We start from the raw sequence: 27,394 nt of genomic DNA on the forward strand, positions 1-27,394 counted from the left end.
ATGTTACCCAAATTACTTATCAGATAATACCCTGGTATTTCAGTTAGGTTAAAACCTACTGTTAGAATTGAACTGCTCTCTCAAATGCCAATATATTAGGCACTTAAGGAGTCTCATCCACGACACTTCAATACACGGGAATGTTTTGCTCAGGTTCCACTGTCAGTGAGTTCCTGGGCGATCTTGCACCTTAGGATCTTATCACTGATTTCACGTGGCTGCAAAGTCCAGGATTTAGGAGTCTTAAGTACACTGTGTGCTTCGCATGTCAGGAAACGGTGTCTCTCCTACTGAGAAGGGGAGCAGCAAAGGCAAGGGGACAAATTTTGGGCGCAAGTACTTGCATTACAAACAAAAACGTATTCGAGAAATTTAATATCTTTTCAGTGAAAGAGAGAAGACCCAACAAAGTGAGAATGTAAAAAAAGGCAGAAGAGTAGAATACTTAGGATTGTAAGAGTTAAAAGGGTAATGACAGAAAAATACGGAAATCCAGTCAAAGCAGTTCTGATGGAAACCAATACAAATGGATTAAGCTGCCAAGTACAGGCCACAAAGAAACAGATCGAATAAGAGACAGCAAGACATTTTATTAACCAGTCCTTGAACCGGACAGTGCTTGTCAGACTGATGGCAGTTAAGCCTAGGAAAGGAATACTCGAGAGAAGTTCATTGTAATGCACCTTAACGCTGCCTTGACGCATATAAGATACTGACTTCCGAAGGAAACGGAGCAGCCTGCTGCTCCACTATCAGGACAGCTTAGCCTGACAGGCTGAAAGAATGAACTGAATTTTAAGTGAGCTTCAGACCGAGCCCCAAGTTTGCCCCTTGAAGATAACAGCAGATGAAAATCTGCACCACCGAATGGGAGGGACGTTCTGGGGGCTCACCAATTGCACCTGCAAATGTAATCAAATGGTTATGTGCTGTCACGGGCAAGTCACTGGTGCAGTTCCTCAAGTCCACTTCCCCAGGTGCAAATGCACAGGCCACTTGCACGGTCAGGTTTCTGCCCCCAGTAGCAAAGCTAACAATATTGAACAGCTATTTTTCTGTATCGGCCTATGAATTCTATCCAGACATATCCTGAGTTATGGATAACCTACACATGCAGTTATTTAATGAATCTGATGTTTCAATATTGAAATGAAATATAGTTTGTTTTTGCTGTTACATTTTGATGCAAAACAACAAAGCTTTGGGCCTGCTATACTACTATATATTGCGCACCAAGTGTCTTCCTGTTTTACATCCAGTATAAACTGTGATCAGTCAGGGGTTTTTATGCTTTCATCTCTGAATTGAGACCCTAAAATGCTAATACAACATCATCACCTCCCTCCCTTTTGCTTTTTTTTTTTTAACCATTTTTATATAAAAAGAGTTGTTTCCAGCAACTTCAAGTACTGCAAGTACTGCAGTTGTGCAGTACTGTACTATGCAACTTTGCGTAACGCAAGGTTATATAAAGGCAAATTAAAAAAACCCTAGTATTTTAAAACTACACATATCATGTGCACCATATAGGTCATAATCCAAAACCATTTTAATCCAAGTAAAATATTTGTTAAAACATTTACTACAGAACTGAAAATAATTATTTATGGATGGCTGTATCCTAATTTCTAGCTTTAGAAAACCACAGCTAAGCAAATTATTCATGCAGAGTTAAATCACTGCCTGCCTGCTTTCCTCTCCTCCCACTGCACCCGCAAGAGGAAAGCAAACCTGGCTGCTTCATGAATTAATTTGGCCTAACGTAATTCGATCTCCGCAGAGTTTAACTGTAATACCATCACAGTCTTTCAGTCTTCATTTGGAGTTTGGCTTTAATAGTTTAGGGAAATAATTTCTCTATTAGTTAGTATCACACGTTCCACTTCTCATTCTTATTCCACATACCTATAACCATGGTCTGGCTCTCTGCAGGCCACGGCCGTGGCTCTGGTATCTACCCAAATGTTTTCCACAGGTATGCAAGGAATGCAGTGCCTGACACACAGCAGTATCAATACAGCTTTTTATGCTACACAAGAGAAAAATATTTGAAGGAGAACAGTCTGTAGATAAAAGCAAACAATTTCTTAAAAGTGTTAAGTAGTATTTTCTTTTTTAACTGAAACTGGAGTATTTGAAGTGGCCTTGAAAAATACAAAGTTGGAATTCAGACCTATGTATCACCTGTTTAAACATTTAGTTAAACAAGACATAATAAAAACGTGCCATATACAAGATTGTCACAGGTATATGAGATTTTTAGAAAAAAAGCAATAAAAATATTCTTTAAGCTGAAAATAAAATCTCTTACCTTTTATATCACGATCTCAGCTTACAGTCACTACATTTCTGCTTATTTTATACAAGTGCATATGGCTATGAAGGTCCGGAGAGAATGAGAATAAAGTGGTATTAACCTGCTGAAGACTGCTTAAAAGTCTTAAGCTGCAACATAGAGATGTTCCAATACCATTTAAAAAAACATTCACCTTTCAGTTATTGCTGATTCACAATCTCAAAATACCAACATACAAATACTTAAGAGGAAAAAAACTCAGTAAATTTAGAGCAGCAAAGGTTTTTGAACTGGATGTTTACCAAATACTATGTTTTCCTATCATTTGGTGATGATTTTAAGAGACACAAAAGCAATCCATTTAAAAGTCAAGTTCAGGCCTACCCTTTTTGTGCCTCATATTAATGATGTGGGGGAGAGAGAGAGAGAGAGAATATATCATTCAGTTAGATTTTGGAAAAAATATATATTCTATTTTTTTCTTCTGCCTTTTTGCTACATTTCATGTCTGCTGACATGCACAATGGTACAAAGCACTACCGCTTCAAGAGTGACCATTGCAAGTCTTTGTAGCAATTTGTATAGGAAACATGCAAATACAGTCATAGTACTAAAATTCTGAAGTACTTAAATAGTGAAAGTGAACGCAGGATTCACTGCTTAAAGCAGGCACTCTGCTAGGTTTTGTTTCTTGTTTTGGTGTTTGGTTCCCCCCCCCCCCCCCCGACACACCAGTCTTTTCCTTCTAGTGTAAAGAAATAACCTGAAGTATATACACATCTATTGCTATGTACCCAAAGAAAGGACTGTGGCTTGGAGTAAGTATTGCTTTTCATTAAATGGAACAAAGTTCAAGAAGTGAGAAAAACACTTTAAAAAAAAAAAAAAAGGAAAAAAGCTCAGATTCCATGTCTGAAGTTGAGAAACCTCAAAACGAGCCACGTTTGTTCTTGCTTTTAAGACATGTACAAAATGCCATTTCGAGCCACACAACCTGATGGTTCTAGAAGTCAGAGAAGAAATCTTGAGGGCCCAAGTGAATAATAAAAGGTGCGATGCTGAGAGGCTGGCAATAGGGACTGTCAATGAAAAAACCACCTACAGTGGGAAAAGAGCAGAGAAGCAAAAACTTCGTGTTAATTTCAGAGAGACTGGCTGAAGCTAAAGCTCCATTTAAATTTCTCTGCTCTTTCAGCTGCAAGTGGAATTTTCATTGTAAAACGGGCACTTTTAATTCTTTGAAGGTATTGAAACATCTAACACTTCCAAGGTTACCACTTTCTAGACAAAGAACTGACAGCTCATTCATATTTTCAGTAAAGCAGAGAAATGTAAAATATGCAGCGGGGGGGCAAGTTTACAATGTGGTTAGTAACTCCCAACAAATGACAAAAAATAAAAAAATGACTTCTATAAATCATCTGAAATGACTGCCATCATGTTGGAAAAGAGCATAGCGCCCTCCTTGTTTTTGAAATGAGAACAAGTTATTTGGCTTACGAATGTTCATCGTACAGAATTGGTTCAGAGAATATTTTGTTTGAAATTTTACAAAGCTGGGGATTAAAAAAAAAAAAAAGGAAACTACAAACAGTTGCCAATCGGGGGAACTCCAAAAGACGGGAGGGAAAAAAAACGTGTGCAGAGGAAAGATTCCTTTAATGAATATTTGATTAACAAAAATGGGCTCTTATCAGCCATGCTTTTTCTGCTCCGTGATGGCTTCCTTTCATCCATAGGCCAGCAAAATAGATCAGTGATTTATGAGCACCACTCAATTTGACTACATCCCCGAGACCCTGCTCTTCGTTTCAACACTAACGCGTGGATGACAACAGCAGGCTCGCCACTACTTGTCAATAAATCTACGTTTTTTATTAAAGTACCACCAACACCAAACGAAAGCGAGAGCTACGGCAGAAGAAAAACCGTTTAAGATATAAACACATTCCTAAGCACAAATACTTAGCTTAAGAATCACAGCTGCGTTAATTCCAAGAAAAGCAGCTCGTTATGTAAGCCACCCCTTATTAAGCTTTTCTAGTATTTCTTTCCCTAGAATGGGGGGCGTAGGGGAGGAGGAACTTTACATTGCTTTAGGCACCGTTCTTACACCCTCTTCATATATAAAGCTCCCCCTGCCTCAGCAGCAGAGTCTGTTGAGAACAGAGCGTATAAAGGCAATCTTTAAAAGAGCATCAACTAGAGCAAACCTACTGAAAAGCAACGGGTGAGGTCTGAGTCGAGAAGTGCAACCAACAACGCTGCTTATTTTGTGGGGTGATACCTTAATAAAGACTGCTCGAATCCCTCGTTAGAGCCCGCAGCAGTTTTGAGGCAGAAGTCTACAATGCCCGGAGACAGCGTGGAGCTGGGGCCTGTCCTGGAATTTCAGGCAGGTGCACACACTCCTTATCGGAAAGAGGATTCTTTCGGTTTGAGCACCAACTCTTAGAAAAGTACTGGCCTATGGCTGAAGTGTGTCACTTTTCACAGCAGCACTCAACAAGAACTGGGACAATTAAATAGCAAGTTTTCATGGGGACCTTGTTGCTGCTTTAGATTCTTATAAATGTAAGGGGGAAAAGGAGAACCCTTTGTTTTAATACAAGATTGACAACTAAAATGCTTTCTGTAGAAATGGCAGATGGAAAATCAAGGGTGGGCAGACAATCTTAAAAGTGAAGAAGGCCACAAGAACAAGTGCAATTTTTTTCTTTTTTTTTTTTTTTTTTATAAAAACAGAAAAGAAAGGAAAACAAGCAGCTTTTGAGCCCTAACGAACCTGATTGTAACGTTATTGTCGTCCTTTCTCTGGGCAATACGGACTGAACTGTGTATCCCTGTAGTTACATAACAAAAGTCCTTCTGTGGGAACTTCCTTTGTTTAATACTTATTTCACAGAATGCAACCTAATACAGAGAGACAGTCTAAGATTAATTCCCTTTGTTTTGTTTGTTTTTCAGTATTTTGTGTACAAGTGAAAAGCCTTCTTGGATAATTACGACTGTGTCTAAAATCACAGTTGCAGTATGCTGATCTTAAAGGTTATAAGGAAACTCAGGTACTGATGCTTAACTATAAAAAAATAAGATAAAACAGTATTTTAACCCATATTTTACTAAGTTTATTACACACCATAATATTTACAAAGTTAAATGTTAACTGTAAAGTTTCTGTTGTGTGGGTTTGGGTTTTTTAAAATTTTTTAATTTTTATTTTTTAAAGAACTATGCCCTGCATTTAATAACCCTACAAGTGGTACAGGTCATTAACTGAATCTGTGCGACTGCATTAGGAAACAGGCAGTACTCTTGTGTTACAACAAAACAGTTTATTTGTGATCAGTGTTTTATATTCTATACATCCTTCACAAATTTAATTTTACATAATCGGATACTTCATTTAAAACGTAAGATTTAAGCTTCTAGTTCTTCCCTATAACAGAAGGCTGGTATAAGTTATTTGAAAATGAGGTAACATTTCACAGAACATTTTTTTCAAGTTTTAGAGAACTAAATTTGCATTTTGTTAAAATCAAAAAGTAGGAAAAAGATGTTTCTTTACAAATGACTTTGCTCAAGTATGTGTTCAAAGAAAACAGGATAAAAAGGCTTTTTTTCTTCTAACATTCTGTACTGTACTGTGTTGTTCAATCAATAGGAATTAGCTTCTGCCATTTGCTAAAAGAATGAGTAGTGGGGAACAGGATAAGTTGGGAATTTCATAACTGGTAACAGAACCATTCTCTTGGGTAAACCTACAGAGAGAAGAAAGGGAGAGGACTCCAAATAAGTTCAGTGATCCAAGAAAGTCAGATAAGAGCTTACAGTAGTGTTCTCATTAACCTTTTCCAGATCAGTCAGTCAATGGGATTTTAGGGTGCAGAGCCCCATGAACAGTTACACTTCAACACTTTGCACTATTTCAAACAGACGGTTAGCTCAAAGTTTGCTTTTAGTTTTGTCCTGGTGTTTGGTAAAATTGAAGTAAGCGGTATTCGCAAAAGCAGAGTGTGTATTTGGACTTGAAGCTCTACTTCGTAATCTTTATGGTAACTAATCTCTACTATCTCGTTCTGTGTTCTGAGTTAATTTCACAGGCCAGTTACAACTGCAGATACTCTAGACAGGCACTGCTGTGCATAAAAGAGAACTCACAGGGAAACTGTTCAGCAGTTTTGATAAGCATCCAGGTAGGTCAGCCAAAAATCAAGCACCTACAGTAAATTCTGCATTTCCTTCATTATTCTGCATTTCCTCTCCTGTATTGAAGTGGCAAATCTGGAAAGATTAATATCTGCCTGATTTCATGATTATTAGAGAGTTCTTGTGGCCTCGCAAACTTCTGCACAATTAAATGTTTGTTTGTTTTTTTAATCTTGCCTATTTAAATTCTAGTATTTAACCTATGTATCCATTTAGAAATCACAAAGCAGCAACAGCAGGTATTCCAGAGCACCAGATGATCAAAGTGAAGTTTCCCAACATGCAACAGCTTACAAAGGCAAAGAGACATGTTTACCTTACAGCCAAAAAGCATTATCCCAGTACTTCGCATCACAATCATAAGACATTAAAAACAGAAACTCTTTATGTGAAAAATGGGGGCATTCAATTCCACAATGCTTTGAAGTCAGTGATATGTCACATATACACAGCTAAGTCACGAAAATCCAGCTCCCAAAATAGGCATCATGAGAAAAAACACAAAACGGAAGGAATGAATGAAAAAAGCAAGAAAAGCTGCAAGGAAAGTTGGTAACAATTGTATTCTTTTCTTCAGCAGGGAAAGGATTCCTCTTACGTCACTGCGTGTCACTGCTTGTAAAAATACATACGTGCAGATACCACTCAGTTATAGTCCGTGACTATTGCTTGGAAAGAACCAAAGGGATTTTGTAAAAATCCATACCATGAAGCAAGCCCTAAACTACACTTCCTTTCGTTTTTCCCTGAGAAAACTCAGCTGTTCCTTGTGCAACACAACACAAAAGACAACACACAGAGTACACTCAACGGGACAGCACTGCTGTCAGCTGCCGTTCTGTCGAAGCACTTGGCCAGTCAGCAGGGCAGGAGTTCTAAAACTAGAGAGGTTTGCTTCAATTTTGAAGGGAGAATTCCACGCTGCGAGTGCAGCCCATGGGCCCATTCTCCTTCCCCTTGCCACTGCAGGGGTATAGAATAGGACCAGCTGGTCTTAGTCAAGCAAAGTGAACATTTTCAATAAAGCAGCGGCATTCTTCCACTGTTTATAGCTCCTACTTCTAAAAGAAAGTAATGAAATCAACGTTTCAAAGTATTTTAAACTTTTATAATGCTATCAGGGGAGTTGGTATTGCCCAAGCTATACAAATTTGAGAGGAACAAGCATTACAAATGCTACAAAAGCTAGAAAATTAATAGCAAATTGCAGGCTTAGTTTCCAATATGAAAAACTGCAGGCCTTGAAACATACTCAGCTTGTCATTTGAGTCGCAGGCTTTCACCCGGTCCCTGTGAGAGGAGAGGCTAGTGGGACTGGCTCTGGTGGGCTCGCTTTTTGTGTGCCAGGACATATCACTGACTCCAAACTCCTTTGCTCCCATTGCCACATAAACCTCATTCAAAGTAACCAAAAGGGCCGGTTAGAGATATGCATTGTTAGTCTAGCATAAAAAAAAGCCAGTGGGTAGGGAGAAGCTGAGTTAAGAAAAACCCTTCCATCATAGCTCTCTGATGATTAGTTTATTTTACAGTCTTCGTGAAACCAGTGCTTTGCCAGCCTAATACCACTATGTTTCTTAGCAAAAAGCATTGTGGCAAATTACCGTGTCCTAGCTTCCTTGCAATCTGATTGCTAACGGTATAAGCTACGCAAAAACCATTCTGCTTGTCCCAAGCAGCAGTTGTAGCCTGCAGGGGGGCGGGGGGTGTATCTGCACACAGACTTCATAGAGTTGACAGCATTAAGGGAGCTTTGTCCACAAGCCACTTACGCTTGGGGACAAACATTTCGCCAATGTTACTGTAACGCCATTTAGATAAATACGGGTCAGAGATGCTGCAATAGGCCCTTCGGTAGTCTTTGAATGGAGCACAGATTGGCTGTAGAAAGTAAGAAAACTACTTCAATTCAGTTTCAGTATGAAAGGGAACAGGCAATTAGAACAAGCAGTCCTTCCACAAATCAGGCAAAGCATAGGCAAAAAAGCTACTCCAACCAAAAAAGAACCACAAGGTTATGGCATAAAAGTGTTGTTGTTGTCATGGTTTAAGAGCTTTAATCTCTTTGAATTTCTCCTTGGACTGCCACATTTGGACTGCCACAACAGTTTCTGTATCATTTCTAATTTGTTAATTATTGGGCTATACATACCGTAAGCTGGCGCAGCTGTACTGTACCCATACGGTGCTCCATAGCCTGCAATATAAACAGATAAGGGATGGGTTTCATTTCCTACAGTACCTGAAGACAATCAGTGTTTGCACACCAACGCACAGGGAGGGACCCTTGCTGGTACATGAAGCAGGACCACAGAAAAAACAAACTCGAACTAATACATAGAAATATTGCTGAAAACACTAAAATCCTTCTACATGGTGGCTTGAAGAACAAGCTGCCCAATGACTTTCTTAAGCCTCAGCATCAACGAGTTAAATTCCATATTTCGTCTCCTTAGCATTTTCTTTCAGCTGAAGCCCTCAAGTCTGTACTGTCAGAGCACGAAGCTGGCATGATCCAGACATCCCGTATTTACTTATGTTCTTCCTAAAATACAAATACAGTCTCATGCAGAGAACAGTCATTTTCCTCAACTTCCATTAGAAAGAGGGGAATGCTAGAAGCCTGTGACAGATACCACATCACCATCAGTAAAGCTCCTGTGAATTCTGCTTTCTCTGCCATTTCCAACAGACAAAGTTTCACAAAGGACATCTGAACACCCAGAGGCAAACAGAGAACAGTATCTTTTGTTCCCCAGAGAGCTAAGCATGACTCCGGAGCGAGAGAAAAAGCAACAGTGGTAACACCAGTCTTGGTTACTACATCTCAGTAGTTCATGAAGGCTTTACAGGTTTTTTTCTGGTGGGATCGCTTGTGTCCATCACAAAAGGCAAGAGATTTCTGAGAAGAGTAGGGGATGAAGAGAAACGATCTGTGAAGAAGGCCAAGGCCAACATAAGCTTAACAACTATAGTGACTGGGAAATTAAACTTATTTCTGGAGTAATTCCATGCTGGCAGGAAGCATGCCCCTGGCAGGTTTAAGTGTCTCATAAATGGCTCCTTAGGCAGAAAGACAGTTCCAAAACCAATGTTAACAGCCATTAAAAATGAATTACTGGTTTTTAATATTTATAATTACACGAACATAGAGGAACAATGAAGACGACATGCTGTCGACTGTGCCGGGAAGCAAGTCTACCAAACAACAGGGCTGTGCTATTAGCATGTGTGAACTGCTGAAGGGTATAATTAGAGCTCATGCTGTAATCTGAAAACCTGAGCATGAGGAATCTAAGTTTTATTTTTTTGGAAGCTATTGGATTTGCTTTGACTAAGGAATCACCAGCATCTCATTCTTACAAATTTGTCATTCCAAGTAAAAACAATGTCTAGATTCCCTTCACATGTCACCTGCAGGGCTCAGACCTGTTGTAGAGAGTCACAAAGAACAATGCACTTTGAAAAGTAAGGGGAATGAGAAAGTGAACAGTTCGTTAACATTTTCTTGTGTTTACGTTTGAACACCTTACGCTCTATGTGCCTGTCATTTTAAAAACAAAACAACACAACAAAGAACCCCACACTATTTTGTACCGGCCAGTAGTAGCTGAACACTTCAGCTCTTCAAGCTGGAACAGTTTTACTTCTGATGGTTGCAAATCTGCCCTAAGGAATCAGCCATCAGCTATCCTGACTAGTAACTCACCTGCTCTGCACGGTAAGCACCAAGGATAAATGTGAACCAGGAGGCCCCTGGATTTCAAAAGATGCTTCTGCTAATCAGAACAATGCAGCAGGGATGATGAATTAACATCAGCCAGCGTATGAACGGAAATTCTTTCATTTTTGTTCTCTGGCTTCCACAGAAGCTACTAATAGATGCTGTGCATCTATTGCACATGTGCAATTCATGTAGAAAGTTTCTGGGAGCACAGTGACTCCTGAGTCTGCCAACTTAATCTCCACAAGGGTTTCTTGGGAAAGCCACTCCTGATGCTAAAGGGCACATGAACCAGGAGGTTCTTAGCTAGGAAGAGTGTTTTGGGAATTGTGCCATGGCAGTGAACTACAAAGAAGACGTATCATAAAGCCAGGAAAGCCATTATGCCCATAACTGCATGCTCTGTGCACACTGAGCTTCAAGTTGTATACTCATACAGGACCAGTACTGCCAGTTTTTCAGCTCTTTATTTAAAGCCCCATAAATCCTCCCTTCTGCTTCATCTCAGATGATTAAAGCTGAAGAAATCACTTGCATAGGTCACTGACACACATGGAAAAGAACACCCCAGCAGACAAAAATTAAACTACTAGCTATTAGTGTCGTGCCTTACCTGGTGTTATGTATCCAGTAGCAGCAGCTGCCCCAACAAATGCCCCTCGTGTTAAAGCACCTCGTCCTCTGCCTCGAACAGCCTGGACTGCTGCAGAAACAGCTGTATTGACAACCCCTTTAGTCTGCCCAGAGTAATAAAAAATAGCAATTCAGAAAGTGAAAGCGTTGCGGGAAATACAAGGCCATCTGCATTAAGTTACCACCTTTTAAAAATCTCTTTAAACGTGCTTGATGCGCCAGTCTTGTTAGAGGCGGAATACAGACTGGAGAAGTACTGTCCTAAAGAATCTGACTGACAGAAAGCAAGCAAGTCCCTTGCCGGGTCACTGACGGCAGTGCACAGCAGTGCACAGAGCCCAGCACGTTCACGTCACTCGGAGCCGGCAGCCGGCGTGGTCAGACTGCGCGGTAGTTACCTCAGTTTTGGTCGTGTGAGCGTGAACGGACACCGGTGGCTTCTGACTCTTTCTCTGCTGTGCCTCACTGCTCTCTTTCCCACCTTCTTACAAGGTTCCTCTCCTCGATCTACAACATTGTCTTTGCTTCTCTCCTACCATTCTGAACCCACATAACTTCAGCAGAGCCAGGATTTCACCCCAAAGACAAATAACCACCTCATGACAACACTGGACTGCTTCAACCTAACTTTGCTAGAATGCCGCCTTCCTTTTCCCACTGTCACCACCTACAAGTGAAAGAACGGCAAGGAGTTACAGAAGCTGGTGTTGCTCAGTGCATCAGAGCACAGCTGTACTAGATGCCCTCACTTCCCCCTGAAAACAACAAAATCATGCGAATCCAGGTATTTCAAAGACAAGTTTGGCAGTTATTGCCATCACTGACCTCCTGAAAAAAGAACACATGAACAGCAACAAAAAAAGAAAAAGTCAGAATTTAGGAAGTGCCTGAATCAGAGGTCATTTTCATATCTTAACTGCATGCGGAGCATTATCCTGTGAGGTAGTGTTTTTCTCATTTACTAGACTTTCAACACAGTAATGGAAACTGAAATACTCCTAACTAAAGGTCTTAGTGAAATGGAGGGGACTTACTAGTTACAGAACAAAAACAAGAGTTGACTGTTATCTTTTGTAAGTGTATTTTATGATACATTCTGCTCCAGCGTGAAATGACAAGAAAATCCTAATTCTAACGTATTTGCACAAAAGAGACACAAATTGTAATCCTCAGGACTTAGTTCAGACTGCAGTCCTCTGGAGGAAGAACGCTGATTAGCATCTGCTCTGTTCAACCTTAACCTTGATAGATTTGAGAGATCATTGTGGCTGTTAAACCTAATGGACAAGACCGAGCTTTTTATTATACAAGTCTTCCTCACCAAACAAAATGGCTCATCTGAAAAGTTGAAAAGGTGCAAAAAAGGTGCAAAAATCTCAGCTTACTCCAGAATCTAGAGTTAAGGCCTTTACCTGGCTATAAATGACTTATCCCCTAAGTCTACGCATCTTACATGATGAAGGAGCACAGTATGGCTCTGGCCTGAAACACAAGAGATGTCCACATCACCACTGGTTGAACCACTGACCTTACTGTATCTCCTCCAGCTAATCAGCACCTCTCTTTTTTTTGTGCCACTTTTCTACTGTATTTCCCACAGTATGGTCCCAACTATCAGATTATATTGTTATACTACAGTAATTATTATAAAAGAATAAAAAAAGAAACCTTACATGTGTGCATAAAACAAGACACTGAAATCACATGCTTCCTGTAGAAGTTCCTGTATCATAAAACACCCCAGAGCTGTGATAACAGAGCAGTCCAAAAAGCAAATAACAATTCTTACCTGAGGAAGAATCTTCTTTTTCTTGTTGTTTGCTGCATTAGGCCCAGAAAACAGTTTTTCAAGTGCTGCTAATGCAGCACTTGCTTTTGCTACTTTCTTATTTGGGCCTGCACCTCTGAACTTCTGCCCATCTACTTCTACCTGAAAATTGAGACATGAGTTTATGCCTAGTATGTATCCTTGGGAATACCATGCTGCACCCACTCATCATGATGTGCCCTCCATAAGGAACTTCAGTAGTAAAAAAAAAAATAAAAAAAAATTCTCAGTGTTTTATGTGACAAATTTCTATTACTTCTAGATTATGAAGCTGATCAAGAATACCTAAGTGATCCTGTGAACCATTATATCGCAGATATTAGGAATCTGGAAACTACAAGTGCAATTCAAAGAGGTACCAGTATATCTATTTGATACTGAGCTTAGCCAATACGCTTGAGCTTCTCACCACATGAATGATACCGCTAGGAAACAGGGGTTTTAGCCTCATTTGAGGCTCCCCTCGTCTTTATCAATGCCTTCTATACCAGCATCTTTGCCTACACTACACATACGCTGTTTAACTGGGATGCTACCTCATACCACTTTAGAGCCCAGTGCTACTTCAGAGATAGCACAGGTAGATGAGGAAATCAAATGAGTTTACCCTCTGCTACAGTCATTCCAAATACCCCTGGTAAGCTGGCAACAGGATATTCAAATCAGGTCACTGACATGGGGTTACCAAGTATGTTTGCAAAATTTGCAAATCAGGTATTTTTGTCAAGCTGTGGATCTCCTACTTCCCTCCTCCTCCTCACGTCAACACATCACATAGTTTGGGGCTGTCAGAATCCAGTTTTAATTCTCACTGTATTTTCCTGAAGCATAAAAGACTTTCCTTTCCCCAGTCTAATCGTCACAGCAGCAATAAGAGATACAAAAACCTGAAAACATCACCACCACAGATGTGCATGGCAAAATACAGAAAATCTGAACTGTAGCAGCAAACAACGCCAAAGACTGAAGCACTGTTAATGAAACCACCTACCAACTCTGTAACTCTGCTCCACTCACCTCCATCACAAAGCGCTTGTCATGGCTTCCTCCTGTCTCAGAGATGAGCTCATACTTCAGACCTCTTCTTTTTTCATTGAGCTCCATCACTGGGTTTTTGCCACTTGCTGTGAGTATAGGACCCTGAGTTCTTACCTAGAGAGACATTTATGGTGTTGCTTTAGAGCCTTTATCTCTTCAAAAGGCAAGACGATCATCTACAGCATTGTGGCTTACAGTGTCACAGGGCCAGCCACTTAGAGAATGTCGGCATTATCACCGTGTCAGGCCTCTGCAATAGCTTGTTCTTCCCAACACGGAGGCCTCGGCAGGCTTCCCAGGAACAGACCTGTATCAAAGGTAACGCTGCCTTGGCTTCAGTATAACATGCTGCGCTAGAACAGCAGATGGAAAGTCTCTTCTCTAAAGAACGGCAGGGGGACAAAAAATACTGTAAAAGTTGTCACACCCTCTTTATTTCTGTTGGTGAGAGCTACTGTCCTCATGGCCCGGTCTGGTGTCTACACAAACTGAACATTACACCAGCTGCACTTGGAATTTCAACCCTGAGAGTATCCGAAGCTGAAGCTGAGGCGATGGTGTCAAGTTCCTTGAAATCGAAGGCTTTATCACTGTAAGAAGAGATTAGCCTTCCCAACCTTGCACACATCTCTGCTGCTCGAGCTAATTACGTCCTGGCACTACTGCGCTCTGACTGAAGAACTCTCATATCCCGGGTCACATGTTTCAGCAGAAATATCTGTAACTGTTTGGAAAGCAAGGAAGGTAAAGCTGAGATCTCAGCGCACCAGCATATCAGCCTGCATTAGAGTGCACTCAGCTACAGATACAAATGACTACTCACTAATGAAGAAAAAGATGATTAAGGGATCAAAACAATGTTTTCCAAAGCAACTTTTTATTTTGGATAAAGATCAGGAGTCCTAGTACCAGGACCTGCCCTTTGAAAGTAGAGTGTCTCAAAAGTGTAAACATGGAAACCCGAAGTCACGCAGCTTTGGAAATAGCTTGGTCATCTTAAAATATTACCCACTTTTGTGATAAAATATAATAAATTTTAAAGGAAAATTAACAGGTCAGTTTGTTGAGTATAAAATACTCCCATTTCCTTTCCCTGGAAATGTCTCAGTGGACTAAATACATATGTGAATTGAGTTATCCATGATTACGCACTGTCTGGAAATTAAGTGGCTTCCAACTGAAGAAATTCTTGTTTTAACATCTTGGCAAGTATTCGAAGAACTGAACAATTACTTATATTTACAGCACAAACCCCCCGTAGTCCTGGAAAAAAGCATTATAACAAAAAAGAAAGCAGGGATCTACAGTGGTTTATCAGTACAGCCCCCAGAGAGCTTGCCGCAGAGCTATCAGGCAGACAAACAAATACACAAATTAAAGCTGTTACTCAGTCTTTACACAGGATGCTTATCTAAAATCCCTGGTGGCAATTACAGACATTGGTCGAGGAAATCAGGAAGAGAAGGGTGAAAGGGATGACATCTAAGCATGATTCTAAAATCTCCTGGTTTCTCAATGGTGAAAAGAAACAAATATCAGAAATACTTTAAGAAAATATCCAATTAATGTACTACAGACCCATCACAGCTTGATTCCTGGGGACATCCAGCCACAGTTACTAAAGTTACTGGAATGTTGTCCTTTAAGGAATACTCTATTTCCCACAAGTTCAGTGAGAAAACAAGCACAGCATGCTCCTTACAGCACCTGACTTCAGCTACAAGTGCCAAAGTTGAAGTATATTACACTGAAGCTGGAGCATTTTCAATGCAGCATTTTCTAGTCCATTCGATACGCACAGAGGTATTAGGTTTTACATTTCTTAACATCTCCTAATGGATTTTTGTATTTTCATTGGTCTTCCTGTGTATCAGCTTAAAATACTGTCTATGTAAGTACACCTTTTTGATAAACCCACTATTACAAAACAGAAATAGTGAAACTTGCGTTACTAGAGCCCAGAGGCACAAACAAGGTGGAGCTGCCCCAATTGTAAGACCACGCATAAGCTAACTAGAAGAGACAACACCTGTCTCAAAGAGTATATGGTGTTATGAGGACAAGATGGCTACCCCACCTTAAACCTGAGGAAAGGAGGCACAAAGATCAGTTATTTGTCCACAGTGACACAAAGCCTACGGCAGATCTGAGACTGGAAACTGTCTCTTAATTCCTCATCCACCACCCTAACTAAAACGCCATCCATCCTCTTCTGGGAGGAAAGAAAAAAAAAAAAACAACCCGAAAAACAAAAAACCAAAACCCACACCTCTCCATCTCGTGTACTTTTTAATGCAATACTCACCTCTAGGGTAGCGGAGGTGTCAGCTGTGGAATTTCCAGTATTATTGCTTGAGATTGAAGACATTGTTTCATTTTTACCTTCAGTATCTGATTTTTCATCAGAACTCATACACTCCACATCTGCATCAAAACCAGTTGGATACCCCATCGCTTGTAAAACCTACAACAAAGCCACATGAACTGTAAAATAGGTAGCAGTACAGAAACAAATACAAAGCTGATCACAACACAAAAGAATGTCCATCTACACTCAATAAAGGCAGATTGCTTAGAAACGCAATAGCAATGGGGAAAATAGTTCCAGGTCTCCAAAAGTGGAATGAACACAAACAGAATTTTAGTCTCAGAGACAGCAATTACTCATGAGCATCATTCATCATCTCGAGAATTCCTTGTAAAATAATAGATTAAAATTCAGAAGTGCATCCACTGCATGACACTGCTTAACAGTATCATAAGGAGATTGTTTTGCACACCATTTCTCCCCTCTCTCTGTGTACGTGGACAGATCAAGAGACTGACTGTAGGGCAAACAAGACAAACAGTCTTACGAGAATTAAAGCATTGCACTTCTACAAGATGGTACTTCTGGAGTTTCCTAGGAAACCGCAGGCGACAGCCCGTAGGTACCCAAGTAGCATACAAAACGTGTCTCTGAAGCTAGAGGACTGATACCACCTCCCTTGCATCTTTCAGGAACACCAGAGGCTAGGTGCTTCCAAAGCAGGTGTACAGGGAGCAAATTCCTGAACTGAGATGTGAGGTGAAGGAATGCCCGGCTAGCAGAGCAACAAACTGACTGCCTGCAGTAAGCCTCCCTCTTAGTGAACCACGCCACAACCTCCAGGCTTTCTCCATGCTGCTTACAACCAGCAGCTGTATAGCAAATGAAATTTTACTGATTAAGGTACTATTCATCAGTTCCTTCAAAAACATCCTCCACTAGCAAGGCCAGCCTCTCCTTTAACCAGCTACCTAACCTAGTTGTACAGCGGTACCAGACACAGGCCTGAAAGAATCTGAGAAGAACCTGAAGCTCCACTGAAAATTTAGTCCCAAGAACAAAGTTTGCAAAAACCACCGTGTTCCAACACTGAATTGAGAACTGCATGGGTAACTCCAGGCTCAGCTCCCATACAATTGTGGTACATTTGGTTGCATTTTTAGGGCTTCTAAATTGTAAAAAGGTCAGATCTAGAAACTGAAACCGTCACATTATTCCCTCTTATAAGTCTGGGAAAGCAGGGCCTGGATCTGCTAGGAAAAAAAAGAAAGAAAAAAAGAAAGCTAGTCTCTACCACACCACCCATTTCCTCTTGGCTTGAATCATGGATGTTTTGGACGTGTAGCCCAGGATTTGTATGTGTGTAAATTTAGAGAAAACAGCGCTGGGTAGGCACCAGCACAGATCTAGCTGACACAGAGAGGTTCAAGGGCAGAGAGGTCACAGCTTTTCAGGGCAAGTTTTTTATTTTTTATTTTTTTTTAAACAACTGCAGAGAGGGAGGCAAAATAAAAGAATGAGGCAGAAGGTCTGGAAGGACACACATGCAGAGAGCTACTTTTCCTGGAGGAACACCACATTCCCTCAGATATTTCTGGACACTTTGAACTTGAAAGCACATGGGACAATGGGATTTTCAAAACTGAAATCAAAGGAAAGCAGGAAGTTGCCAGATGAAGCTTCTAAAAAGGAAATTCTTGTTCAAAACAAAACGAAGCACAGAATGACAGATGGGCTTGTTCCTATCGTAAGTGCAGTTCTAGTAAAAGAGGTTCTCTTTCACATCAATTGTCTGTAGGAAACTTTTGTTTCTTCCCAGAAACCCAGCAGGCTCGGTCTGCTTCAGCAGTCTGACCTGTCCTCATGCAATACTGCAAGGATGTTCACGTTGGGTGTTCCAGTCTATCACTGCTTTACAGACCTAAGCTCTGTCATGTAGAGCACCTACAAGAAGCAACAGTAGGTTGACTAGTACCTGAATGATACTAGTCTCTTGCTGAAAAATTGACTGGAGACCCATCATTTATGTACACTGTTTATCTCAGTGCGCAAAGGTACTCTTCAGACACTGAAGACAGGAAACAACTCCATGTTTCCAGGAGCTCACAACCCAGGAATGGACACAGAGAAGGAAGGGGAGAAAGAGGGAGCCACCAACATGCCGTTTTCAAACCAACAGGAGGAAGGGGTAGAACAGAACAAAACTGAACCCCTCCAGTCCAGAACTTAACCACCACGTTCAATCCATTGTCCCATGAGCTGACCTGCAGAGCCTTGGGAAGTTCTCCCTCCCCTCCGCTAGTATAAAATCAGTGATGCTCTTTGAACCATACCCACCTGTGTTTAGAGTACATAGGTAATAGCTTCATCCAAATTTTTTTAATTTTGAGGTTGCGTATTACTAGTTCTAACCATATTTCATGCTCTATGTTCCAAGATCCGGGGTTAGCAGATTACTTCAGGCTGCCTTACCTTCACTGCCACATGGAGCTTGGCTGTTTTCTTAGAAGGTCCTGATGCTTCATATGTCGTACCGTCAACATCTACAGACATTGTGAAGACTGGGGCATGGACTGGACCAGACTGTGACAGCAGCTTATACTGAAGCCCTGGCCTGATTTGGTTCAGCCTCATCAGAGCATTCATGAGATCTATTGCTTTACTATCTAGTACTAGTACAAGATAGTAGGAAGGGGGGGAGAGGGGGAATGAACAAAACAAGATGAACAGAACAATGAAACAGTTTGCATTTCAGTGCCTTCTGTCTGTATAAAGGAGCAAAACCACCCCTCAGCCTCTCAGAGGTTGAGGATAGCCATAACGCTGTTAAGTCTTTAATAAGCCATTCGACTTTTGGGTAACAACTGTAATTATTCTTTTTTTAATATTGTTAATACAATTCTTTTGCAGCTAGCTGTATTCTTCCTGGCTGCTATAAAAGGAGTAACAAGTTTTACAGGTAGTGAGGAACCAGATCCAGAACTGGCACCGAAGTAGCACAATGAAAACAGCCCCCAGAACTGACTGGCTCCCAGCAATGCTGAGAGACTTCTGGTCTGTGCATATATGCAACATCAATGTTTTGTAGATTAAGCATTTTATTTTTCTCATGGGAGGTCTTGAGAGACCAACAACTAGCTCAAGAAGGGGAAGAATGCAAAAAGGCAAATCTTCACACAGCAAAGTCACTGCAGTATTTTGGAAAAAAAACCACCCACCCACAGTACAGGGACATTATCAATAAAATACCTCGGCTGCTTGGGCAACTTAAATTTTATTGTAACTTGATAGGTAATCCCATTTAAAAATGCAAATCATTCAGTTAGTAAAACGTATAGGGGAGATTCAGATGCACAATAAGAGATGTGTTTGACATTCCGAATGTGGGGTCATAGAGACATTTTTTGTTCCAAAGACTTTTTCACATGCTCTTCCATACCAACACAGAGAAGCTTTTAAATCAGCTCCCACTGTACAACAGATCTTTGAAAAGAGAATGGAGAAGTGTTGCACTTACTTTTCCTCAGGTTACGCTTCATCTTTTTATTTGGATCTTTATCATCTCCGACACTATCTTCAAATGGTCTCTTAAGAGCAGATGAGCCTGTACCTAGGGTATAAATTTCCTTGTAATATGGATATGCTATTAGAAAAACAAAATTCCACAGCAGGAGTCTGATTAGTCCCATACTGTTCCTTGCACGTTTATAATGAAAAGAACTCAACCATCAGTCAAAGCTTTTGTATTGCTACACGTAAGCCAATATTAGCTTATTACTCACTGTACCATGCCATGCAAGATGTCTGTTCCCAACATCATGTGTGATATAAGTAGTGTAATTCTGCAGTGTTGTTTTTTACAGTTAGTCTAAGACAAGAACTCCAATAGTATTGTTTTTACAAAAAAAATACATGGAAATTTTTTTTTTTTTTACTAGATGTATATTGTTTTCTAGGAAGAATTCTTGAGTAATTCTTATTATGGACACTCGTTACATGCTTTTTGACCCGTCTACAGTCTTGCCTTCCCCAGCATAAGAATCATAAACACTACTTTCACTCTCCAGACCGCAAAGGACTTTGTGCTTAAAGAAAATCACGAGCTATATTCTAGCTGTACTGCTGCTCCTCTGTTGGTACTTCTAGAGAACAGAACTTCCAGATTTTCTCCTAACAATGAAATATTTAAAAAAACCCCAAACACATTTAACACAAAGAAAAGCCTTTACCTTGCATTCACAGCATATAACTCAGGAATTGCACCCATTCTAAATTAACCCCTAGTTTACTGCCCAATTAGTGATTTTTGGAGCAAACAATACCTACCTTCTCTGTCAGTTACTGACCAGGAATATTTCTGAAATGACTTATTTGATGGGAGGGGATCCATTTCCAAAACCTTATAGATCTGACCAAAGGCTGATAATCTGAGGGCATGCTATAAGGTGACAGAAACGTAAGTTACATCACAGCACTACTTTACCTCAGTTGTCTAAGTTTCTAAATAAGTTTGTAGACGCAAAACCACTTCTATGAGAAGACTTCTACAGCTATCTTCTATGACAGCTATAGAAAATGCTAAAATTTAGAACTCATTAATTTCTGTAATACAGAGTGCAGGGCACATTGACAGGGAGCCTACTCAAGGGCTTTGTGCCATATGCGCTTGAGATGGGATGCAAGTGGCGTGCAGACATTACACTGCCTTTTGTAAGGATTAGATGTCATACACGTTTAACTCTTGCACTCATGAACTATCATTTAATCTTTCCAGGGTAGTGCACCAGAAGAACTATCAGGACCACCATTAAAATAAGTTACCCTGACAGAGAATAAATTGTATTAATGAGCTGAAATCATCACTGTTACAGTATCTAGCTCCTCCGATGCACGAGTTTTCTACCTGAGCACTGTGTGTAATGGCTTCTTTTTGCTGAACTGTCATATAAGACAAAGCATCTGTTGGCTCCCGCTCACAGGGGTCATGCAGACCAGGGCCTCCTAGGAGGGAAAGAGGCAAAGCAGATTATTGAACATAAACGAGAAACAATATGAAAATGGGGACTGATGGATATTGCAACAGTTCGTCTCAGTCTGCAGCAGAGTGGGAAGTGCACCTTTTCCAGTAAGGGATTCAAACAGCATACAAAGCAAGCTAACCCCAAGATTTTACTCCCTTGCAGCAATGGCCACAGAACTTATCAGGGTTAACACTGCATGTGTGATAGCATGAACTAAAAGCAGTAGGTTTTAAAAAAAAAAAAAAAAAAAAAAATTTGGATATGTAGATTTTGATGAATCTATAGAAAACAGATGGTCATTAAGTCTATTTATTTGTTTGCAGCCCCTTACTGAGATAGGGGTTAATTTATAAACAAACCTAACGTTCCCCATTAACTTCTACTGCATTGGAAGTACTCATTCAAACAGTTACAACCATGCAACTTCTTTTTTTCTGTTTTTTTTCTTTTTTTTTTTTTTTTTTTTTTTAATTTTAAACAAGAAACTATTCATTTAGCTCCACTGCAGGACAGGAGTTCAAGGCAGGCACTTTTCACCTAATCATACAGCAACAGCAAAACGTTAAGGCTGTCTGATCAACCTTCTGTGTTCCTGAAGTTAATTTTGCCCCTTACCGGGAAGCAGAATTCCAGATGCCAAACACTCCATCACTCGTCGCAACGCTTCCCCAGCGCCCAAAGGTCTATTACAAGTACCTATAGATTTTTCACATATAAGCTCGAGTGGCTAGAAGACATTAAATTACGATTAGTATGGACACAAGGGTAACTGTAATGCAGTTAAATCTGGAGGGCTAAAGGGGAAGAATATTCACATCAGCTTACTTCATTTTTAATCCACTACAAGTCTAACTGACAGAGACATCCATCCCAGAGGACAGTTCGTGGCACATGTATTTGTCCCCTGCTCCAAGTCACTTTTTGAGGAAACCAACTCCCGTCCATTAACTGCCCAGGAAGTCTAAAAGGAGGAGCTTTCTGAAGCCAAGTCACGTGAATATCCTCCTCCTCCCAAAGGGTTATCAGCTCTACGTGAGAGAAAACACTGCCTCCACTGACCTACAAACTGTTCCTCTCTGGATATGCAGAGCATTTGGCCCTCCCCAAACCTGCTGACGTGAAATGGTATCCCCTGGTAGGAGCGGCACTGTCACAGTAGCAGGATATTTTTGAAAAGCTAAACTTGGAGGCAACAAGTGGGATTCTATTGCAAATCCTTGAGGATGGGCGAGGCCCGCAATATTACGCCTCTTTCCATGGCATCTGTACATCTTACAGACTCAACAAATACTCGCGTTCTTTCCTTCCTACAAGCACTTTTCTACACAGGTAGCAGTTAGTGGGGAGTAAGAGGAAGGGGGGTTAAGGAAGAGTTTCATACAGTGCACTGTGTTCTCCAATCCAGACACTGCTACAATTCTCAGGAGATCTGAGTCCTGACCTTGCGGCCTTCAACTCTTTCTGTACTTACCCATCCTTTCAGTGGTGCCCATGTGGGGACTCTGTTGCACAAATCCCGCAGAATACGAAGGACAATTACACATGATTTTAGTCCATTTGCCCTGGCCTAAAACAAACAAAATGATTCCAATACACCTGCAAAAACCTGGCCTTCAATTTTGCTTTTCTTTTTAAATGCACAGAGTCCTGGGATAGATTTTTAAATTATTATTACTTAATACTTAATCAGCTTCATGCAAAATAAAAACAGTTATATAAAAGTAAAATACTTCAATTTAGAGAGACATATGAAAAAGGAAGCAAAATGTCAAGACTGCTTTTGTAGCCTCATGACAACTCTAGACCAGTCGGCTGTCTACCTGTCACGTTTGTCCTTGCACAGTACAGCACTGAATTCGGAATTCTAGACCTTTGCTCTAGTAGGGACTAGTCAGAAATTAAAGAGGCATTAAAATTAAAACTGTCTCAAATTAAACCTCGTAAGGCTACAGTAACAACAAGGTAAGAACAAATAGCCAACCTGAAACCATTTGGCGTGCCGCAGAGACGCCAAGGCCTCCAGGCATTTCTGCCTGTCCAATAAGTCCGGAGGATCTTTCATCGCAACATTATCTACTGGTAAAAATGGGATAAAAAGAGACAGATACAATTTGACCAAGGGGTTTCTGTCACAATACAAAAAGAGCGGCAGCATCTCAATGAGATAATAAGACTCCCAGAATTTAAGTGCACTGTGTTATTTAATTTAAACAAGCCATTAAAGGTAGTAAATGTGCACGTGTGCAACAGAAGCAAAGGCATTCACTCCTTGTAAAATAATAGTAATAATAAAGATGGCCACTGCTACAGACAATCTGGGATCTTATTAAAAATGTAGAACACATTTCAGGGCAGAAAATAGCTATATAGCACTTTTCCCTTTTTTTTTTTTTTTTTTTTTTTGGTTGGGTTGCATTGCGCTTTTTTTCCCCTCTTCTTTCCCTTCTTTGTGACTTTTATTCCACAAAGGTGGCAGACAATTTCAAAGAGACAAGCTTCTTTTGCCAAGAGGAAGATATTCTTGGTGGGGTATTTAAAAAAAAAAAATTGTAATAGGTACAAAGTGAAGTTATGTCCATGCAATTGTTGAGAATTCCAAGGAGAAACACTGAATAATTTGAAATGTTATTGCATGAACAGTACTAGCCAATATAATTCACTGAAAGAAATACACAAGAAATGCTAGGAAGAAATTTTACAGTTTGATTACTCTTTCATATAACCAGAACATATGAAAGAAGTGAGTAAGTTTGGTAACTTCCAGATTATTAACGTATTAGAGAGGTAGTCCCCTCTTGTAAAAATTTTCTCTTCCCAACAGCAACTAAAATCAACAGAGGAAATACAAAGAAGGATTCGAGAGACAAGACACTGATATCTTCTGTACAGGTTTACACTTTTTTCTTTTTTTTTTTTTTCTTTTTTCCCCCCTTCCTCTTTTTTTATCCAGCATGCAACAAACTGCTTTTAGCAGTCACATCCGATTCTATATTGAGGGACATTATGCATCAGCCCTGTCTTCCCTAATTTTTTTTTTTTTTTTTTTAAATCTTCAGAAGTTATTAGCATCCAGATTCTCTGGAAACTCTGTACAAATGACAGATTTTGCATATCTGTGAAATCAGGTTAAAAAGATTTTAGTTCTTAGCTGACATGAGAAGAACATATTGGAAGAACTAAACGAATCCATGGCTCAACTAAAACCTTGAATATGTTATTTTCCTATGAGTACACAATTACTCTTTATTTCAAAATAAATGATTTGGAAATACAGTCTTTTCATTATTCATAATGGTCCATTCTCCAGGTCTTGAGAGACCTATGCAGGTCTGAATGAAATACAATATCCGTTCCAAATTGAAGACTATGCTAGATAAGCAAAATCCAGCAAGGCATTTAAAATATGAGGACAAGTTAGAAGAAAAGTACCATCAGTTTGTAGTACAATTTATTAGTAACATCTCAAAGTACATGTTCATAGGTTACTTTGGATACTATTGGTTGCACGTGCAATTGCATCTTTAACGTTAAAGTTGCTTCACCTCCTATGCCATTCAATGAGAAGGTTACTCTGGTAAAAGCACATTATGTTATGATGGATAAAAGAGCCCAAAGCCAAAAAAAAAAACCAGTGTAAAACTGAACAGAACCAGCTATCTTGTCTGACAGTTCATAGTTGCAGTTCGCACCTGCTGGCTCTGCTGTCAGCAGAAGACTTCAGTGCTATAAGCTTATTTTCTAACCCCGATGAACTTCGCAGCAGATATTTGCATTGTTTCTTATTGCCCTCATCAACCGTATTACAATATTGGGGTTAATCACTCCTCTCGCCTGTTTTCCAAATAAAGGCTGCAAAGTCTCAAAGCACTGGATTTCTATGAGCACAAAAGGTCACTTTGGAACACAAGATTTGCTTCTAAATTTCCTTTGCAGTTTCATTATTTTCAGGAGTAGTGTTTTGTGGCACACAATTACTGAATGTACATCTACGTAGTTCTGTAAGAAAACTTTACTGTGGACAATATAAACATCTGCTCAAAGCTCATGTATTGTATAAAACAACTACTGTCAATGAATGATCAGAATCTTATTTTAAAACGTTAGAAATGGCAAAGGTGACTGATTGCAAAATCATTAATTTTTTGCAATGAACTGGATCTTTAAATGCCTAGGGACTTTTACTTAGTATTGTACAAGGCTTTGCTAACGTGTGTTGCAGCCATTGACAAAGTAAATTAATTTTTCCTTTAAACTACAAAATAAACAGAGTACGTGTCATCTGTCATTCAGGTGAATGAAAAACCTCGTAAGATTTGTTTCAACAAGTCAGAATCATACTTTTTCCTACAGGATTAAGGCTATTTCCAAAGGTCGAAGTTACAGATATCTTGGAGAACTTTGCCAATTGCAAATTCAGTACGAGTGTCCCGAGCACCTTTCACAGATGTTGCAGTCAGCCAACTTTTGGGTGCAAGATTCTATTAAACAGAAAGATGAAGAGAACAGGCAGTGAAGAGGGCGAGTGGCTTGCAGCAGGCTCCCTTTCGACACCCTCAGGAGAATGGCATGTTTCTTCATGCTCTGCCAGTCAGGAAAGTGAGACCCAATCCAAATTTTCAAATGTGATTGCAAAGCTTTACTTTTTTCCTTGTGGTTTTAACAAGGGCAATGATACAAGGAGTTTAATAAACAGTTAATAACAAAGCCCTGACATTAGCTCACACTATGCAACGCAGAACCAATCCTTCAGTAATTCTCTCCCCACTTGCTGTACGTATTCTCTTCACGCAGTAGCTGTCAACTTGATTCCTTTGCAGCCAGCCACATGAGGAGCATTGTCTTCTCCGTAGAGGCAAGGTAAATCTGTGGCTCGTTGCCCCTTCGAAGGCACTTGGCACCTTTGGAGCATCACTGGCTGCGTCTGCCCAGCAAAGGCCGCAGCAGAGGCAGACTGTTTATGCAGTAGTGGCTCAAGGAGCAAGGTTGATTTCAGCCCCACTTTGGTAAATGACCTTGGTTATTATTACATAAGCTGCTTGTTACTGTACACTCAGTAACAACAACTGATTTGCAAGCTACAAGGTTCTGGTCTGGAAAGCCCAATTTATCTGTGATGCTATGACTAAAAATTCAGTTTCTTAAGTTTAAATTTTAAACTGATACAAAATGCAGGAATTTTAGGTGCTTGACTTCTCAAGTCGACATGAGAAAGCAGAGCTTTATGGATAGCCATTTGTGAGAAACACCGAAATGCACACACACACTGGTCCACTATTTATTTTTGCTAACAAGCAGCAAAAACAAATAGGACAAACACCACATCTCAAACATGAACACTTTTCCAAAGAGGTGGGGACTGAAGAGAAATCCAGGAATGTTTTTCGATACATTCTGACATCAGGGCATGAAGGCACACACAGCATTCCTACAGAACAAATGGAGCACTGATAACGAGGTCCGCTGCGCCTAACCTTGCCGGTTTGGTTAGAGGACAGATTAGTGCTAATCACACCGAACGCGGAAACCTTGGTCAGTTTTGCGCAGCCTCTGCTCCCTGGGAGCGGCTCCAGGGGCCAGCGGCTCCAGGGCAAACCAGCGGCAGCGCCCGGAACCCAACGGCCTATCTTACATGTAAGATGAAAGGCAAGTTGACAAGCATTTTGAGCTCCTTCGTTCAAAAGAATGTACGGGATAAACTCAAAACAGGTTTTAAAACTGCACAGAAAGTATATTTACATTTGGTTGGCATTACTCAGGGGTATTGAAAAAATACGGCAGTACTTTCTTTGGAGATCAAGGTATTTTCACCAGACAGTTTCGCTGAGTATTTTCCCTCGATATTAGATATGAAACTTTTCTGGTCTGAATCTAAGTGAAAGTGACCTAAATATGGTTGGAAATATTATGAAAAAAGTATCCCCCCCCCTTCAATTTACTTAGTGACATCTGCATAATGTTTCACATACCTTTGAAAAGGAATATGATAAATGTCTCTGTTCACTTGTGATGAATCAATGTCAAAGAACCTGGGCTTTAAAACAAGATCCATTACCCTATTAACTATCCTTATCAGCTGTACAGAAATGATAGCGTAACACCGATCTAAGAGAGGCAGTAAAACCATTTTAAGTTTTAAAAAAATTAGTGCAGAATTTTGAAAAATATTTTAAGATACTGAAAACAAAATAGAACACCTACATTTTAAATATACGGAAGCATAAAAATTCAAATCCTCATTCAGTTTGAGATGAACTCAGGAGTTCCTAGAGTTTACTGCCACAAAGGCATCACTTTTTGCAAGAAAATACTTGGACAGACGCCTTTGTGCAAAACTGAA

At 40.1% G+C, this 27,394-nt stretch overlaps 1 protein-coding gene across 5 annotated transcripts in view; it reads right to left on the reverse strand.

Annotated features, from left to right (window-relative positions):
- Positions 1–5,286: 5,286 nt before the first annotated feature.
- Positions 5,287–27,394, reverse strand: part of STRBP (spermatid perinuclear RNA binding protein) — a 53,453-nt gene continuing 31,345 nt past the window's right edge. For 2 of the 5 annotated variants that reach the window (XM_050907680.1, XM_050907679.1), the window contains exons 6-17: positions 23,039–23,133; positions 22,529–22,624; positions 21,673–21,784; positions 20,940–21,037; positions 20,363–20,474; positions 19,554–19,646; positions 18,509–18,708; positions 16,034–16,192; positions 13,708–13,842; positions 12,652–12,792; positions 10,843–10,966; positions 8,521–8,702 (exon numbers count right to left, since the gene is read on the reverse strand). In XM_050907680.1, coding sequence (XP_050763637.1) covers positions 8,521–8,702; positions 10,843–10,966; positions 12,652–12,792; positions 13,708–13,842; positions 16,034–16,192; positions 18,509–18,708; positions 19,554–19,646; positions 20,363–20,474; positions 20,940–21,037; positions 21,673–21,784; positions 22,529–22,624; positions 23,039–23,133 — 1,547 coding nt within the window. Of the gene's footprint in view, positions 6,058–8,520; positions 8,703–10,842; positions 10,967–12,651; positions 12,793–13,707; positions 13,843–16,033; positions 16,193–18,508; positions 18,709–19,553; positions 19,680–20,362; positions 20,475–20,939; positions 21,038–21,672; positions 21,785–22,528; positions 22,625–23,038; positions 23,134–27,394 lie in introns of those variants that run through there. The other 3 variants (XM_050907682.1, XM_050907681.1, XM_050907683.1) reach the window with 3 other exon arrangements.

This window comes from Gymnogyps californianus, chromosome 18, assembly GCF_018139145.2.
Source record: "Gymnogyps californianus isolate 813 chromosome 18, ASM1813914v2, whole genome shotgun sequence".
Classification (NCBI taxonomy): domain Eukaryota; kingdom Metazoa; phylum Chordata; class Aves; order Accipitriformes; family Cathartidae; genus Gymnogyps; species Gymnogyps californianus.